The sequence below is a fragment of the Haemorhous mexicanus genome, chromosome 12 (assembly GCF_027477595.1).
Source record: "Haemorhous mexicanus isolate bHaeMex1 chromosome 12, bHaeMex1.pri, whole genome shotgun sequence".
Taxonomy (NCBI): domain Eukaryota; kingdom Metazoa; phylum Chordata; class Aves; order Passeriformes; family Fringillidae; genus Haemorhous; species Haemorhous mexicanus.
Genome location: NC_082352.1, coordinates 6,354,349 through 6,365,467, shown reverse-complemented (window position 1 = coordinate 6,365,467; position 11,119 = coordinate 6,354,349). Strand labels below are relative to the sequence as shown.

Genomic DNA, 11,119 nt, shown 5'->3' with positions numbered 1-11,119 from the left:
CTCCAGGGGCTGTTTTGCAGGTTCTGAACCCCTCTCTGTTGTTCTGTATTTGGTGGGTTGTCCTCGTGAATCCTCACCTCCACTGTCCTCTCCTGGAGAAGACTCCTGCCAGCAGCTGAGTGAGATTTGGTAACAGATGGGGAAGGACAAACTTCAGTCCTGCTGCCCTTATCCTGTTTTCCATAGCCTATGGAATTGCCTCGTGAGAAATGTTAAATTAACCACAAGTCACTGCACATATTGGCCTGCCCTCTTCCCTCTACAAGCCCAAGCAAAACAAAACAAGATTGTGAAAGCCCCTGAAACCTTTTGTATTTTTATTGTGCATTCTGTAAGTGCTCAAAGATACCACACAAGACTGTATGGATCATGTTGTCCACATATGGCACATGTAAGAGGCAGACAGATCCCTGAAAGTTTTCATAGGTTAACTCAGACACAAATTCCATCAAATAGTGTTATCTCATTATAGACAAAGCAAAGCACAGAAAGTATCTCTGATCACACAGAAGAAAGGCACTGAAACTGAGAAGGAACTGAAACAGACCTTTTGAAAATCTGTTTCACAGAAAATATTGTGTGCTTCTCACAATTCTTAGATTAAAAATTGTATTAATCTAGTTAGGGATTGTCATCCTGAAGTTCCCAATTCCAAAGAAATTCAAGTGTAGCTTTCAAAAAATAGGTACAAAAGAAATAAACCAACCTCCTTTTTCCTCTTTCAAATTAAATTAATTGCCAGACCAAGCTGTCACAGATTACTCTTCTTTCCTTCATGTACAGATGCATATAAATTAATAAAGTAATTCTCAGAGGATGAAATTAAATTGTCAAGATCATAATCCACTTCAAAGGTAGGTCTCTCTCCAAAAATTACAAGAGCAAGAAATACAGCAAAGTGTGCAGTCAGTCCCCATATCTTGAATGACTTTTTATGTTCCTGGTCATGGTATATGAAGCAGTGTACACGAGTTGAGTAACCTGAGGAGGTTTTATAAGAGAAGGTCTTGTAATTTAAGGGCTTGACAAAGTACTCCAAAGGCACAAGAAAAACTTCGCTCACTTCATCTGGGTTAGGGGTGGCCTGGAATGTATCCTCTATAAATCCTACAACTGGTGTCACCAAGTTATTCATCTAAAAAGAGAGAAAAAAACCACCAATAAATAAGTAAATTAAAAAAAAAATCAACAAAACCCTCAAACACTTATGCTTGTACCAAGTAAAAACGTTCATACTAAAAAAACCATTTCATTGTTACAAAATGAGTACAAGAAGCCTATGAACTGTTTTCAACTGCAATGCAATTTAGTCCCCCTAATGGCAAGCTATGTAATTTGACTTTAAGAATTTGAAGTCATATTTTTGTATTTGTCAAAAATGTCTTTACAAATACTCAGTTCATCCTGTATAATCATAGAGTGGTTAAAAAGGCTTGCCAGTTTGCTACAGAAGTAAAAAAGCATGCCTGCTTTCCCATGGCTCTTCCTTAGTGCCTTTTTTTAATTCTGATTTTAATCCAGATTTTCCCTATCATTCATCACATTTGTGTATTGTTTTCCTGGGATATAGGAATTTTCCAGAATATGGAAGTGTTTTTCTGTAAGTACAGAAATATTATTGCAATGTATTTAGCCATAAAATTTAACACTTTTTGAAACACCTTATTTGTGGACATCTTAATTCTAAATGTAATCCCTTCTTCCATGGGAAGGCAAAATCACTGAAATCATACCTTGCATCAAGGGAACACCAAAATTCTTTAGGATACATTGCTAGTTCTATTTATTCACACTAACAAAGACCACTGTCCTGTAGAAAGGAGGAAGAGCAAAACAGTGTTTGTGGTATTTGATTCAAGTCTGGAAAGACTCCATCCAAGTCAGAAACACCTGGAATGTATGTACTGAGGAGCCAGAGTATCATCTGACACGTACAATATTCATGGTCCAAACCCCACACCATCTCTCCTACTGACTGAAGTAATTGGCTGGAAAACAGGGAAAATTTGATCCTTTTGACACACTACCTCTGAGCTATGTGAGTTTAAGGTTATCTGTACAAAAATTATAATTTAAGAAGTTAAATAAAGCTTAAATAAAGCTTTTTGCAGTACAATTTCAAAAGTAGTTTTTCCCTTTTTTAATGGGGAGAGGATATTGCTATCAGATAGAAGAACAGGAGGCATAGTAATAATGTGCTACCTGGTGAACAAAAATAGTCTTCAGAAGCAGCAATTCCTCTGTTCTGTGGGAAAACTGATCCTATGTAACACTGAACTCTGCTACTGAAATTGAGAACCTGTAATTTACAAACGGTGACCTACACTCCAAAGACACCTCGGGGAGTCTCCCTGCTAGAGGAAGATGATGCACACAACCCCAGTGCACATCCTCTCTGGTGCTCCCTCTCTGTCTGCACAGCCCTGGAGTCAGCAGACACCACACGAGACAGCTGTGAGGCTGCAGCAGCCTGCTGTGACCCTGCCTGGGTGAGCGAGCTCTGCACAGCTCCAGGGATGGAGATGATACAGCCTGTCAGGAACATCTGCCCCACTTCTGGGCTGACCTCATGGTGAAGAGGATTTCTTTCTTGCATCTCATCAAAATGTCCGTGCTGCTGCTCTGTCCATTGCCTCAAGAAGAGTTCTGGTATTGCCCCCTCTCTGACACCCCAGGAGAAGAAAGCAGCCAAATCCCCTGGTAGCCTTCCAGCTGGGGAAGCCCACCTCCCTCAGCCTGTCTGCTCAGCACCCACTCGCTGCAGCCCCGTGACTGCGCTCACGGCTCTCTGCTGGACCTGCCAGGGCAGCGCTGTCTGTGAGGGGCTCCAGAGCCACTGATGGTGCCCCAGAGCTGCTCTCACAAACACCAGACCCTGAGCCAGAGCCCTTTCCTGGGCTCTGCTGGACACACGGGCTGTGCACGTGAAGAAGCGGCGCCTCTTGGCAGTTCCAGGTTTGAAAAGGTCACTGCCAACCACACAAAATAAAAGCACCCAAACTTATTCTGCACTGATATGCTGACTTACTTTATCAATTCCAGGCATCAGCCTACAGATGACTTCCACCTTCTCTGGCTGAAGACCCACTTCTTCTTTAGCTTCTCGGAGAGCAGTGTCAATGTCATCTTTATCAGTGGCTTCCCTTTTGCCTCCTGGAAAACACACTTCCCCTGGTGATCTTCTCAGCTAGAATGTAAAGGAGTACTAGTGTTAAATAGAACAAGGTTTTTGTTTCTTATTGGATCCACACAGATGCATGTTGGTATTGCAGCATCCCTTTATGTTTATCTTTCCAGTCAAAGAAGCTGGAAATGGTGGTTAAGGATTCTGCAGAACAGAAGAAACATGCCTTGGCAAGAGGAGCTACCTAAGAAAACACTGAGGCTATCCCCTGCTAATCCATAAATCCTCACTATCAAAAAATACCCTGTACCTGGACAGCGTTGTGTAATTCATACACGAACTTCTGCTTGAGTATGTCAAAGTTCACATTTTGCATCATCTTGTTTACATAAATGACTGACAGATGAATCTGGACAGACAACTTGGAGAGCAAGATTAAAATAAGAGCGGAAACTTTTGAAAGACACAATTAAATAATGTACCCGTGAGAGAGAAAATAACATTTTGCTTCAGCCCAAAAAGGTTATGGAGTGATAGAACGGAAATGGCTTTTTCTGTTTCCTATCTGTTGTTATCTATAGTTAGGGTGTGTTTTGTTTAATTGGTTGAGTGTTGTTGAGAACTGGGAGAGGGGCAGGGTTGAAGACATGACCAGAACAGGAAGAAGGATGAGAAGGGAAGGGACAGAAGAGCTGGAAGAGCCTGAGTTCCTGAGTAGCCATTCAATGGGAAAAGGGACAGGACCAGCCCAGCCTCGAAAGGGGATAAAGATCACCATTCTGTCAAAGTGTGTGTGTGTGTTTTCGCCTCTGGGGAGGGAGACACGCACCCGACTCAGCTGGCTCATTACAAATAAAATTATTTAGTTATTACTGCAAAGACTGTATCCCCTCCTGACTGTATCAAAAAGTGAGTTATTTCTAAGACACCTTTAAATACATTCCAGTAGTAGGCTTGTGCATCATGGATCAGTAACAAACACATTTACAATCAATTTAACAGATATGTTACTGTGATTATTTGATTTTTAAGCAAGACCCAGCAGCGAAAAAAAGTAATTCCTGAGTACAGGCAGTTAACATGACACAGGGATGGAAAACAAGAGATGTAAAAGAAAAAAAAAATGCTGGAGAAAGAGTTCTGGCAGCCTTGGGATGTTGCCTTTTATGTACTAAAGGGAGAGAAGAGTAATATTAACTGCAGACTGAAAAACCTCATTTAATAAAGCTGCGCTCCAGGGTCAGTTTCCTTATTTAAGTAAGCAATCCTTGCCGACTGTGCAAATGATAATTTCCTGTCACGGGTTTCCGGGATCCCGGCATGTTCCTGGCACGCAAACTCGGAGTCACGGCAGTGTAAAACCTGCCGGCCGTGCCCTTGGATCGAGGGGCGGCACTGGGGGCGCGCAGATGGCGGGGGCGCGCAGATGGCGGGAGCGCGCACGCCGCTGGCTCCCGGCAAGGCCCGCGCCCCCCGGAGCCCCCGGTACCTGCAGGGAGCGCACGGTGAGCAGCAGCTGCAGCCGCCCCCCTCGCACCATCAGCGGCAGCAGCACGGCGGCTCTGGGCAGCGGCAAGCGGGAGAACCTGTCCCCGACATCGAAGTCCCTCAGGCGGTGCCGGGCCTGCTCCATGAGCCCAGGGGCGGGCAGAGCGGAGCACCGGCACCCTCCGGCCGCGCCCCGCTCATCCCCCGCGGCCCCTGGGCAGGGACAGGGCCCGGCTCCTCCCGCTCCGCCGCCCGGCACCGCCCCCGGCCCGGCAGGGACGCGGCTCCGCCAGGCAGCGCTCGATCGTTCCCTTTCCCTTTTCCTTTTCCCTTCTCCCTCCGGGCCGGTCCCTGCGCCGGGAGCTGCGGGGCCGCGCTGCCCCAGCCATGCGGCGGCTCCATCGATTCCGTCCCGTCCCGCCTGAACCCCGGCATGGAGCGGCTCGCAGCGGGAGGAGGACCGTGAAAGTGCTGCCTTCGTGACCAGTCATAGAACCATAGAACATGGAAGGGACCTTAAAGATCACCTTATTCCACCTCCGTGGTGGTAGAAATGCGCTACTTTTTAGATACAATTTCGAAGCAAAAGAAAACTATTAGTAATGATTTATTAGTAAAGAACCAGGTGTGTGCCTCCCTTGCCCGAGAGACCAAGACACCCACCCCCGAGGAAATGGCTTGTTTTTATACCGTTTCTCGGCCGGGGCTGTCCCTTCCCCCTTTGCCATTGGATGAGTACTCAGGAACTTCCACTCTCTCTCGACCTCCAACTTTTCACAGAATCACAGAATGAATTAGGTTGGAAAATACCTTTAAGCTCATCTAGTTCAACCCATGACCTAACACCTCCTCATCAACTAAACCACTGAGTGCCACATTTCTAAACATGTCCAGGGTTGGCAGCTCCACCACCTCCCTGGGCAGGCGATTCCAACGTGCAGTCACTCTTTCAGTGAAGAAATTTTTTCTAACATCCAACCTGAACCTCCCCTGGTGCAGCTTAAGACTGTGCCCTCTCATTCTGTCACTTGTTGCCTGGGAGCAAACCAACCCCCATCTGACCACAACCACCTTTCAAGTAGTTGTACAAAGTGATAAACACCCCCAGCTCCCTCAGGTGTTCCTCACAGGGTTTGTGCTCCAGGCCCTTCACCAGCCTCGTTGCCTCCTCCAGACACGTTCAAGCATCTCAACGTCCTTCCCAAACTGAGGGGCTCAGAACTGGACACAGCACTCCAGGTGTGCCCACACCAGTGCCGAGTACAGGGGAAGGGTGACCTCCCTGCTCCTGCTGCCCACACCATTCCTGATCCAGGCCACGAGCCACTGGCCTTCTTGGCCACCTGGGCACTCTGCTGGCTCATGTCCAGCTGGCTGTTGACCAGTGCCCCCAGCTCCCTTTGTGTCTGGGCACTGCCCAGCCACTCTCTCTGCCCCCAGCCTGTAGTGCTGCAGGGGTTGTTGTGGCCAAGGTGCAGGACTCGGCACTTGGACTTGTTAAACTTCATGTTGTTGGACTCAGTGCATCTATCCAGCCTGTCCAGGTCCCTCTGCAGAGCCCTCCTACCCTCCAACAGATTGACACATGCTCCCACCTTGGTGTCATCTGCAAATTTATGGTCCCCTCCCCCCTCATCCTACTTCTTTTTTTGTCAGGTCTTCAACCCCACCCCTCTCCCAGCTCACAGCAACACTCAACCAACCAACCAGAAAAAATCCAAACAATCCAGACAACACCACATAGAACCAACACCTTTCATTCTTTAACCTAACATCCTTTTGGCTTCAGCACAGCATCACCTCATCTCTCACAATCCACCCTTTCCTTTTATTATCCTTTTATTGCTGAAGCCCTTGATTTAATTACCCTGTCTGGTCAGCACAAATTGGCTCCTTTTGTGAAGTAGTTATAAATAAGACTAATCAGTCTTTTCTTAGGTCAGTGTTAAATTCAGTCTATTTAAAAGTTCCTGATTTGTCAGTTCTGGTTGTTGTCCATAGCTCTCCTCCAAGTCAAGTAAAGTAGGATGCAGATACACTTGTGTGCAGTGCCTGCCATCAGCAGTTCCATCCGTGCTTGCTGGGATGATGCAAAGCTCAGATGGTAACTCTAGCATCAAAGGTTACCTTGCTCAGTATCCATTCCTGCTTCATGAGTTCTGTGCACTAGAACAGCACACTGCAGGGATGTAGAGGTGAAGCATAGAAGCCATGACACTCCATCCAGCAATTTGCAGAGTCTTAGAAAATCATTTCCTATTCCTCTTTTGTCAAGGTCTGGTTTGCCTTATATTCCCACTGCTCAGCACCAGAGGGATTGCAGCCCACAGTGGAGCAAAAGGCTCTCGGTGGCAAATACAGAGGTCAGTTGGGGCTCTTCTGCTCCTGATCCCTTCAACCAATAAACCTTCTGCTGGAACCTCAAGACACAGAGCCTCCTCCTGTCTCCTCTACCCTACCTCTGTCATGGTTTGAAGATCGTGCACCGTAGAGCAAGCAGCTCTAAAGGTTCTACCTTTGGTAATCCCCATACCAAGGTACTTGTATGTTAAACTAGACTGGGCTCTGGTGGCCACATCAATTAACAATTAACTACCAATTAATTAACAATTACCCAGGAATTTATTAACTAATTTAGGGTGGGAGACCATCAGCAGCATAAGACCCGGTGTTGCTGGCTCCCGCTGGATGCTCCAGCTGACACAGATGCTGTCACTCAGGTGGGAGTTTCCAGTGCACCTGCTTCTTGGGCCTCGGGCCATCCTCTGTCTGCCGTAACACAGAGCGTTTGGGTTTACCAAAACTCTTCCTCTGCCGGGCTCTGCCTTTCAAAATCAACCGCACCCTCCTCTGAGTTGGCTTCCGGTTAGGAATCCTAGGAAGAAGGGGACTGGTATTAGCCAGAGGAGCATTTCCAGCCAGCTGCTGTTCTGTCTCCTTGCAGGGCACACAGTGTTGCATCCTCTCTCTGTGCAAGCAGTGAGCAGCAGATTAAACAACTGCATTCACTGCACAGAGGTGCAAGGGCAGGAACACGACCAGTTAAGTGCCTGGGGACCAACTACGGCACACGGGGTTCCATGCAGAGAAGCAGGCCTTGCTTGTCCCAAAAGGAAGCAGAGCTAGGGACTGGCTGGTCCCCAGGTCTCTCGTTCCAGATTTCACAACCCTCCAGGAGCTGAAGGTTTCATACAGCGTCTTTTCCCAGTGCCTCCCCACCAAGGCCAGATGACGATCTTTCTGTGCTCCTGTGGGTGTTTCTGCTGCCTCTCTGGGGCTGCCTGACTCCATGCCCACCTCCCCATCCCAGTCAGAGGGACCGAAGGGTGGGTGTTAGGGGATGAACCAGGCTGTGCTTGGTGATGGCCAGCAATAGGACAAGAGGCAATGGACAGAACCTGAACAGGAAATTCCACCTGAACCAGAGGAAGAACTTCTTTCCGGTGTAGGTGACAGCTTGCTCAGAGAGGGTGTGGAGTGTCCCTCACTGGAATTATTCCAGAGCCCTCTGGACACTACCCTGTGCTCTGGGACAACCCCACCTAAGCAAGGAAGTGGGACCAGATGACCTACTGTGGTCCCTTCCACCCTGTCCCACCCTGTGATTCAGTGACACCCATCGGTAGCCTGAGCTGGCGGAGACGTTTCCCATCTGCACCGCATGATGGTCTTAAACTTCCCCACAGTCTTTGGGGAGAACTTCACATGGAAGGTCTGCTTCTGGCCAGGAGCAAGGACGCCACGGTAGGGGTCGATGGAGAACAGTGCCAGCTCATCGGTGAAATCTGGGAAGATTTCCAGGGAGGCACTCAAATGCTGCTGAGAGAGGAGCTTTTTCTTTGGGCGGCGCGGCTTCTTGGAAGGGACCGGCTGCTCGGGCTGCTGCTGCTCAGGCTGCTGCTGCTCAGGCTCCTGCTGCTCGGGCTGCTGCTGCTCGGGCTGCTGCTGCTCGGGCTGCTGCTCAGAGAGGTGCCGTTCCTTGGAGCGGCTCTGCTTCTTGGAACCCTTCTTCTGCTTGGAATCCAGCTGCTCCTTCTCAGAAAGCTGCGGCTGCTCAGAAGGCTGCTGCTGCTTGGAATCCTGCTGCTGCTGCTGCTGCTGCTTGGAATCCTCCTGGTGCTGCTGCTGCTGCTGCTTGGAATACTGCTTGCTCTTGTCAGGCCGCCGCCGCCGCACTTTAGGAGGGCGGGCCAGCCTCCGCCAGTAACGACGCAGCAGCTTTCTGCGATGCTTTACAGTTTTATTGGAGAGGAACCGACCTGCAGGAAGCAAGAGGACACCTTTCAAAAACCTGTGTTCCCAGCAACTCTGCTTCCTGCTGCACATAGGTGGAAGAGAGCTGGGATGCACTTGGAGCATCTCTGGCCAAGTACTATATTCCAGCAGGAAACAGAGAGTCTGGGAGCAGGGTCTCTGCCTGCAGCACACATTCCTGTGCCAAAGCAGGAGAGTTGCTTTTAGACGGTGACTTTGCATTTGCCCTGGAGTGGGGAACTGCACACAGACAGTGGCTGCAAGGCAGGTCACTCTTTACACCACTGTTTTTCCCAGTCTCAAAGAGATGACCTGATGTCCCCCTTCCCAGTCCTGACCCAGCACGTGGCTCTCCCCAGAGCCTGGCTCAGTCCTTTGCAGAGCAGAAGTGGCAGAGCAAGAACAGAAAAGGCTGAAAGGCAGAGAGGGACAAGGAGAAAACTCTCCAGCTGCAGCTGGGAAGATGCTGATGAAAGTGGACACGTGGACAAGGATGAAAAAGCAATTCATGTTATGGGGTGAAATGCCCTTACGCATCAGAGTGACTGAGTATGGCTTCTTCACTGGTTTACTATCTGCAGGTTCCTCCCAGAAGTATTCCAGGGCTACCTTCCCTGTGTTGTGCATTTTGAAACTGAAAAGCAAGAAGGAGGAATAAAAAAAAGTCCAATAAATATAAAGCAAACAGTACAGTAACATTGCCTGAGGAACTCCTGGTATCACATTCTGCTGAGGAGCATCTTCTTCCCCAGGCAACCCTGCCATGCTCAGACTGCTGTCCTGGGTGGCCCAAAACAGTACTTCCAAGTCTGGGTGTTTAAGAGGAAAGGGCCAACATGGTGCCCAGGACATGGAAGCTAAGGGGCTTACTCTGGACTTAAGTCTTGGTTTGACTGCAAACTTATTCTTGAGCAGATGAGGACAGGTGACATGCAGTGAGAGCAAACCCATGGCTGCTCTCAGCAGAAAGGTATGGCAGCACTGAGGCTCTCCTGACCACCACCACCTGCTTGGCCTTGTGTACACATAAATGGACCTGTGCTGGTTTGGGCTGGGGCAGAGTTCTGGCAAGCATGCACTGGGCCAGCCCTGGGCAGAGGCAGCTCCTGTGCACAGGAGGAGCTGTGCCTGGCCCCCAGCACTCACGTGGCTGTCCTTGTCTGGAAGGGCAAGGTGTCCTTGAACTGAACCACAATTGTGTTCATCTTCAGCTGGGTGTAGGCAACAGCAGCACTGAGGTACACCTCGACCTCCTGGCTGCTGTCCTCCACCACAATGTGATCCGGTTCTGGGACTGGCTCGACCACCTGCAGACAGAGGAGGGAGGAATCGCTGAGCAGAGCCCAGAAGATCAGGCTGAGAAGGGAATCTTCTGGCCTCCAAGATCAGCCTCATAGAGGGACTAGAAGGGACCATTCACTTTTACTTCCCTGGAAAGACGACAAAATTAGGACTGTTCTGCTCTTTAGTTGCTTCCACACACTGATGCAAGCAGTCGCTACCACAGCTACTAATATCCCCATGGAGACTATAGCTGTGTTCCAGTCCCTGTACTTCAGCCTTGCAGGGGGACTGACTCTTTTCCTGGTCCCCTATAAATCCAGCAGGTCTCAAAATTTGGTTTAAGTTCCCCTGCTGGAGCTCTGTGGATGGAGAATCCCAAGACTGAAGAGTTCTAGAAAGCACCTTTTCCTTCTTGTCTTAGAGGAAAGTGCTCTCCAGATTTCTTGTGTGGAGCAACAGCCACGCTGCTGGGAGCTGGGGATGGGCATTTTGGGTGTGAAAGATCTCACTAGGAAAGTCTCCAACTGCAGGTGTTCTGATAGAAAAGAGGATGGTTTAGAAGCCTTAAAATGGTCCAGAAACTCAGAATGAACCTTTACCCAAGATGAGTGTGAGTGGCAATAATGACAATAAAAGCAAGACTCTGGAGATGATCCTTCTCTGGACTCCTCCATACTGTCACACAGTGCCTGAGCTACTCCATGATGAGATATCCCACACAATACAGAGACCAGAACTGAAATCTCTGGTATCCATGCAGACAAAACTTGGAGTTCACCAGCATATGTGGGAGAAGTGGATTTCTCTCCACTTCAAAAGAAGAGACAGAGTGCAGCAGACTTAACTCCTTGTTGGTAAAAAGGCACCAAATGAGATTAAGAAATTCCTAACACCATAAAATGGGATAAATCATAAAACATTGTCCCCCATTCAACATGGGCTGCAACACTCATGCCTGTGGCACAGACT

The 11,119-nt window shown here is 48.7% G+C and overlaps 2 protein-coding genes across 2 annotated transcripts; both read right to left on the bottom strand.

The window, feature by feature from the left end:
• Positions 1-287: 287 nt before the first annotated feature.
• On the bottom strand, positions 288-7,080 carry LOC132333006 (peroxisomal coenzyme A diphosphatase NUDT7-like). Its single transcript, XM_059857733.1, has 4 exons — positions 7,072-7,080; positions 4,614-5,087; positions 3,029-3,187; positions 288-1,135 (listed from the first exon to the last, which is right to left on the bottom strand). The coding sequence occupies exons 1-4, from the start codon at positions 7,078-7,080 to the stop codon at positions 752-754; spliced, it is 1,026 nt and encodes a 341-aa protein (XP_059713716.1). The 3' UTR covers positions 288-751.
• A 244-nt stretch (positions 7,081-7,324) lies between these two features.
• LOC132333005 (adenylate cyclase, terminal-differentiation specific-like) lies at positions 7,325-10,853 on the bottom strand. The gene is made up of 5 exons (XM_059857732.1): positions 10,849-10,853; positions 10,013-10,222; positions 9,400-9,500; positions 8,271-8,871; positions 7,325-7,487 (listed from the first exon to the last, which is right to left on the bottom strand). The coding sequence occupies exons 1-5, from the start codon at positions 10,851-10,853 to the stop codon at positions 7,325-7,327; spliced, it is 1,080 nt and encodes a 359-aa protein (XP_059713715.1).
• Between the last annotated feature and the right edge of the window lie 266 nt (positions 10,854-11,119).